Here is a 6,000-nt window from a genome sequence, read left to right as displayed (position 1 = left end):
GCGGCCTCGGGCCGTGTCCCCCGCCTGCTGCGGCCGGTTGTTGGTGGGGGTCCCTTCCGCCTTACCCCGCGGAGAGGCCGCGGTTCGGGCGCTCGCTGTGAGCTGCCGCGGGTGGTTTGGCTCATGTTAAGTGAGACGGCGCCGCCAGCGAGGTGTAGCGTGCGGCGCGCCTCGAGAGGGATTCCCTAATTGCGTTCGGTTTCTGAGCAGCAAACGCCGTGGGTAATTAGCGGTAATTAGTGGGAGTCCTGAGCACTGTGGCGGCACTAAGGCGCTCAGCTGTCGCTCGGCAGCCTCTGGGCGCGTCGGGAGAGCACTGAGAACCACCGAACAGCTGCGTGGCCGTCAGTCTCCGGGTGTAAAGTGATCCGTGCGGACGCAGGAGGGCAGTGATTCCCCCTCTATGCTGTGTGAAAGGCTTTGGTTTTGCAGAGTTTATATTGTTGTTCTACCTGTTGCAGACTCAGTGACGCCACAAAAAAGGTGAAGCAAACCCACTGCCAACATGTTTCTGTACAACCTGACGTTGCAGCGTGCCACTGGCATCAGCTTTGCTATCCATGGGAACTTCTCAGGTAATTCTCTGCTTCCTTCTCTTATCTTGGCTTGAGCTCTTCTGGGTAGTACAGGCAAAAAGGTGGTTTGTATTAGGTTTGATGCTGAAGGAATTCTGATTCAGCACAGCATGTGTTTTGGTGGTACATTATCACTTGTTCGAGTGTGTTACCTGAGTAACTTGAGTGTGTTACCTGTGGTAACTTGGGGAAAGATGGAGAAGTTTGGTTTGATTATCTCTAGATTTAACTGAGGGGTTTGTACAATTTTCTGCTCTGTTAAAAGATGTTCAAACAGTTGTGGTACCTAATATGGTGACCAAGTTGCTTCAGATTTCTCCATAGTAATCCTAAAACTCTGGCATTGAGTAGCCATGAAGTTTTCCCTTCTTCTTTGCAGTTCTGCTCTGTTGTTGCTAACTTGTCCTCCTGTTTTGGGTTCTTCAGGAACCAAACAACAAGAAATTGTTGTTTCCCGGGGCAAGATCCTGGAGTTACTCCGCCCTGATCCCAACACAGGGAAGGTTCACACCCTGCTGACCGTGGAAGTGTTTGGAGTCATTCGGTCCCTCATGGCCTTCAGGCTGACAGGTGGGACCAAAGACTACATTGTGGTGGGCAGCGATTCGGGACGGATTGTCATTCTGGAGTATCAGCCCTCCAAGAACGTGTTTGAGAAGATTCATCAGGAAACCTTTGGCAAGAGTGGATGTCGCAGGATCGTTCCAGGCCAATACTTGGCTGTAGACCCGAAAGGCCGAGCTGTTATGATCAGTAAGTCACTCTGTCAGCTTGGCTCTGCCTTGTTTTTTTTTTTCCTCCTGTCTTGTGGATATTTATTTTGGAGCTTGGTTCTGCCAGGTATAATTGGAAGTGGGTTTTGGGCAGTTTGTTAGGCTGTGAGATGTGTCAAGGAGAGTGCAAGATTGCTCCTTGACACTGATAAAATTGTGCAAATGGATTGTAATGCTGGTCTAGAAGAAGTTGGAACCAGACCATATTGCTTAGCGCTGTGCAGAGTCCTAAAGTGTGATGGTGGGAGAGAAGATGGGATTGCAGGTGTTGGTGCTACAGTGTAGTCAGCTCCCATGACCTGAAATGATGTTAAGAGTTCATGTCTCTTCTCTGAGATGTTTGGTGGAGACAGCATGATGCATTTCTGATCAGGATGCACAGGTAGAAGGACACTTGGGAGAATTTTTCTTGGGAAGAATCAGCATGAGGTGTCTTAGTGCCTTGGTATGGAACTTGGTCAGCGTGCTGAAGGCAGCTGAGTGTGCAGTGCTGCTTTCCTGCATGTTGACATGGAATCATGTCAGCTTACTAGTGCCTCTTTATATCAGGAATAGCAATAAATAGTGATATTTCCTTTCTAACATGTCTGGTTTCCCTGGGTTCAGCACAGTCACAGTGGCACGATTCACACTGATAGCTGAGTGGTGTTGGTTGTGTTGTGGATGCTGCGTTCCAAGCAAGAATGCCTTTTCTTAGTTAAGATATTTCTGAGAAGAGGTCTTGCCCAATGGCTTTGAATGGTGGAAGACTGACTGCTTCTTTCATTTTGTTTGCTGTACTGCAGTCTGTCATTTCTGGTGTGGTGAAGCAAGTGAGTAGATCTGCCTGTAGCCATTGCAGATGGAACACTGGGCTAGGTGAATGTAGCTCAGAGGGTCAGTCTGGCTCTAAAGTGCTGGAGTTGTGCTTTGTGCTTGCAGCCTGAAACATATGAGACATTCCAGGCTGATTGGTGGCACAGAGATAAACACCCCTGGTGAACTTCAGCTGAAGTAATGTTGATGTTCTCTTGCCAAGTTACATCTCGATTTTGGGCTGCAGGTGTGGTCAGATTTGATCTTCAGTGCTGTTGTCCTTTCTTGCAGGTGCTATTGAAAAGCAGAAGTTGGTGTATATCTTGAACAGAGATGCTGCTGCTCGACTCACCATTTCCTCCCCGCTGGAAGCACACAAGGCCAATACCTTGGTCTACCACGTGGTGGGAGTCGATGTGGGATTTGAAAACCCGATGTTTGCGTGTCTGGAAATGGATTATGAGGTGAGAAGAATTTGATTCCCCTTTTCTGTCTTTTGGGCTTTGTTGTTACTCTTCTGTTCTTCATCTGTCTGTGGGGAACGTTGGCTGCTTTTGCTGTCTGAAACAGTTTTCGTTTGTCACAAATTTACGGGCTTTTTGTCTTGCCTTCAGTCAGAATGGGCAGGTCTCTTCTGTCTTGGTGATACTTCTTGCTGTTCAACTGCAAATATGCCTATTTTCTTAGTCTGAAGTTTTTTTGTGCTTCTTCCTTTGCCCTTCACTCTAATGTTACTCAAAACTGTGCTCCTCCTTTAAAATATTATTCTTGAAAGGCTCCTCCATGTGTTCTGTTTTAGGAAGCAGACAATGATCCAACAGGAGAAGCTGCAGCCAACACACAACAGACTTTGACATTTTATGAATTGGACTTGGGTTTGAACCATGTTGTTAGGAAATACAGTGAGCCCCTGGAAGAGCATGGCAACTTCCTCATAACAGGTACTGCCCACAAATTTTCCCGTGGGTCTACTTGATTCCCATTCCCCAGGGAAACAGAATCAATGTGCTTTGCATCTTAGGAATTGCTTCAATGGTAACCTGAGCCATTAGTATAAATTAATTGACCTTAGAGTCAAGTAATGAGTGGTTTTCACACATGGAAATACATAAGAGTTTATAGATGCAGCTGTGGTTTGAGAGTGCTCCTGAAATGAGCTTATGGCAATGTGTCTGTTTGAGTAATGCATAAGTGGTATTGTACTGTCTTGCCTGGGGTTCCATCAGCTAAATGCAGCAGATAAATCCAGGGACTAAAAGCCTACTTGCAGGGGTTGGCTGCAAAGGCAACTTAACACCATCAAGATGGGAAACTGCTTCAGGTTCCTTTCCAAACACAAAAGATGCTGAGCTAAGAGGGCATCCTTGTATGCTTGTCCTGTTGCATCTCACAGAATCAGAATACTCAGTGTTGGAAGGGACCCACAAGGATCATGGAGTACAGTTCTGGCTCTGCCCAGGACATCCCCAAGAATCACACCATCTCCCACAGACAGCTGTCAGACTCCAAATATTGAGCTGGGTCTGATCACTGCTACTCTTTTGGTGATATCTTTTGTTACTCTGGGATCTCAATAGAAGCATTTTTAAACTATATTCTAGAAATTAAAGATGTGTCAGAGGGTTTTTCTGATGGCAAGCAAACATGCTAGAAACCCAAGGGTTGTACTAACTGACCTGTTGCTAGAGTGGTATTTTAGGCATGTCATGGCTTTCTAAACAAGGATAAGCCAGGAAGGATAAACTTTGTCTGAAGCTGCATCCTTCCTGGTCTCCTAGTTCCATCTGACTTGTTCTCATGCTGGCACAGGCAGCTGTACTCAGTCTTGGCTTTTTTCCCCTTCAGTGGGAGCAGATTTATGTAGGTAGGGTGCTAGAGAGCACTGTAAACTATGTTGCTCTAAGGAAAACCAAAAGAAAAGTTCTGCAGGCAGTGAGTCAGATCTGTGGTAAGAGCTTTTCTCTTAACACTTCTTATTTCTTTCAGTTCCTGGTGGTTCTGATGGTCCTAGTGGGGTGCTGATCTGTTCTGAAAACTATATCACTTACAAAAACTTTGGTGACCAGCCTGATATCAGATGTCCAATTCCCCGGAGACGGGTGAGCACTTTTTAAGATTGGGAATGCTTGGTATTTGGCTTTCCAGGTTAAAGGCATTAGGGAGGTTTTAAAGTAAGAAAAAAGGACTTAGAAGTCTGTTGGTTTATGTAGCTCACTGGCTACATGTTACTTGGGAGGGAAGATGGAGGTGGGCATAGCCTGAAGTGATGAGGTTGGTTCATGTCTCTTCTCTGAGATTTAAGCTGGAGATACTCCAAAGTCTCTGATCAGGCACTACTGTAGCAGCACTGTCAGTGAGGATAACTTGAGATGGTGAGTCATGGTGGCTGTTGTAGTTGCAGGTGAATTTGACAGCTGCTCTCTACGTCTAAGGCTGCTTCCTCCTCCTTTGGTGTTGGGAATTACATGATTTGGCCGTGCTTTAAAACACCTGCCAACGTGCTCAGAACCAGCTGTGTGTGGGTTGCAGCCCTTTCCTCTGTGTTTGGGTTTGATATATGAGAGAGTTGTCTGGAGAGGAGACTAAAAACGATAGAAGAGGTGATGCTTAGGCACAATGTCCCACAAGTGTATTTCCTTCTGGGTAGAGATGTACCAAGGGTGACCACAGGTGTAACAGAGGGAATGTGCTTTGTGTTAGAAGCCTCCTCACGTACTGTCATGTCCTAAGGCACCTGTGGAATGGGAATACTTCAGTCAGTGAAATCACGTCTACACTTGTTGGGTAATTTCACCAATGTCCTCCACTCCCTTTCTTGACAGAATGACTTGGATGACCCAGAGAGAGGTATGATTTTTGTCTGCTCTGCTACGCATAAGACCAAGTCCATGTTCTTCTTCCTGGCCCAGACAGAGCAGGGAGATATCTTTAAAATTACTCTGGAGACTGATGAAGACATGGTAAGCATCACATGAAGAACAACAAAAGCATTCATTGAGACAAGTCCTTAGTCAGCTATTCTGATTCTCTCAAGTGATTAATATTGTGGGTTTAGCTGTGTAGTGGCACATGTTTTGTGTGATTTGTAACACAGCTAACACCAGTCACAACTATGGGTATTACTCATACAGAGACATGGCACAAGGTTTGCAAAATCCTGTGAGGATTATGCTGCAGCATCTCTGGTGGTCCTTTCTTTAAAAGATGTAAAGCCTGGTTCATGAACTTGCTGGAGAGTATTCCAGAAACTAATTCTGGAGAACTTCGTTTTTCTTGATTGCAGTAGGTGCTCTCTAAGACTTTAACTGAATGTTTTCGTGCCGCAGACACCAGTTTTGCAAACTGAGGTAGCTAGCTTGCTGCAGCTGGTTCATGAATTAAAATAACAGGCTCAAAGTGGTTTGCTGCTGCTTGTCTTAGTACTCTGCTGCAGTGATTCAGTTGGGTTTTTTGAGTTAATGTTGAATGTTAGTTTCTCTATATCTACACATGTCAAATTTGGTACAAGGCAAAGGATGATTATTTAGCAGGCCTGCCAGAGTTCAAAGAAAGTTTGGATAATGATCTCAGACACATGGTCTGATTTGTAGGATAGTTCTGCTCAGAGCCAGGAGTTGGACTCAGTGATCCTTGTGGGTCTCTTCCAGCTCAGGATATTCCGTGATGAAGTGACTGAAGATTGTTCTTGCATGTTTCACCAAGAGCTGTTGTGACTGTATCAAATATAGAAATTAGCTCAGAACAATTATTTTTCACATGTTGGGGAATGACTGATGTTCAGCAAAGGAAGTTTCTTTCAGGCAACTTGCTATTTTTGCAGCTTTTTTTTCTCCAGACTGACTCAGTGTTGGGAAAGC

At 45.4% G+C, this 6,000-nt stretch overlaps 1 protein-coding gene across 1 annotated transcript in view; it reads left to right on the top strand.

Annotated features, from left to right (window-relative positions):
- The first annotated feature begins 449 nt into the window (after positions 1–449).
- Positions 450–6,000, top strand: part of SF3B3 (splicing factor 3b, subunit 3, 130kDa) — a 28,313-nt gene continuing 22,762 nt past the window's right edge. The window contains exons 1-6 of the mRNA XM_009069988.1: positions 450–575; positions 1,002–1,328; positions 2,435–2,607; positions 2,943–3,084; positions 4,130–4,242; positions 4,966–5,103. Of these exons, the coding sequence (XP_009068236.1) occupies positions 506–575; positions 1,002–1,328; positions 2,435–2,607; positions 2,943–3,084; positions 4,130–4,242; positions 4,966–5,103 (963 nt within the window). The 5' untranslated portion in view covers positions 450–505. The remainder of the gene's footprint in view (positions 576–1,001; positions 1,329–2,434; positions 2,608–2,942; positions 3,085–4,129; positions 4,243–4,965; positions 5,104–6,000) is intronic.

This window comes from Acanthisitta chloris, unplaced genomic scaffold (genome assembly GCF_000695815.1).
Source record: "Acanthisitta chloris isolate BGI_N310 unplaced genomic scaffold, ASM69581v1 scaffold5192, whole genome shotgun sequence".
Lineage (NCBI taxonomy): Eukaryota > Metazoa > Chordata > Aves > Passeriformes > Acanthisittidae > Acanthisitta > Acanthisitta chloris.
This window is presented reverse-complemented; position numbering and strand designations above follow the sequence as displayed.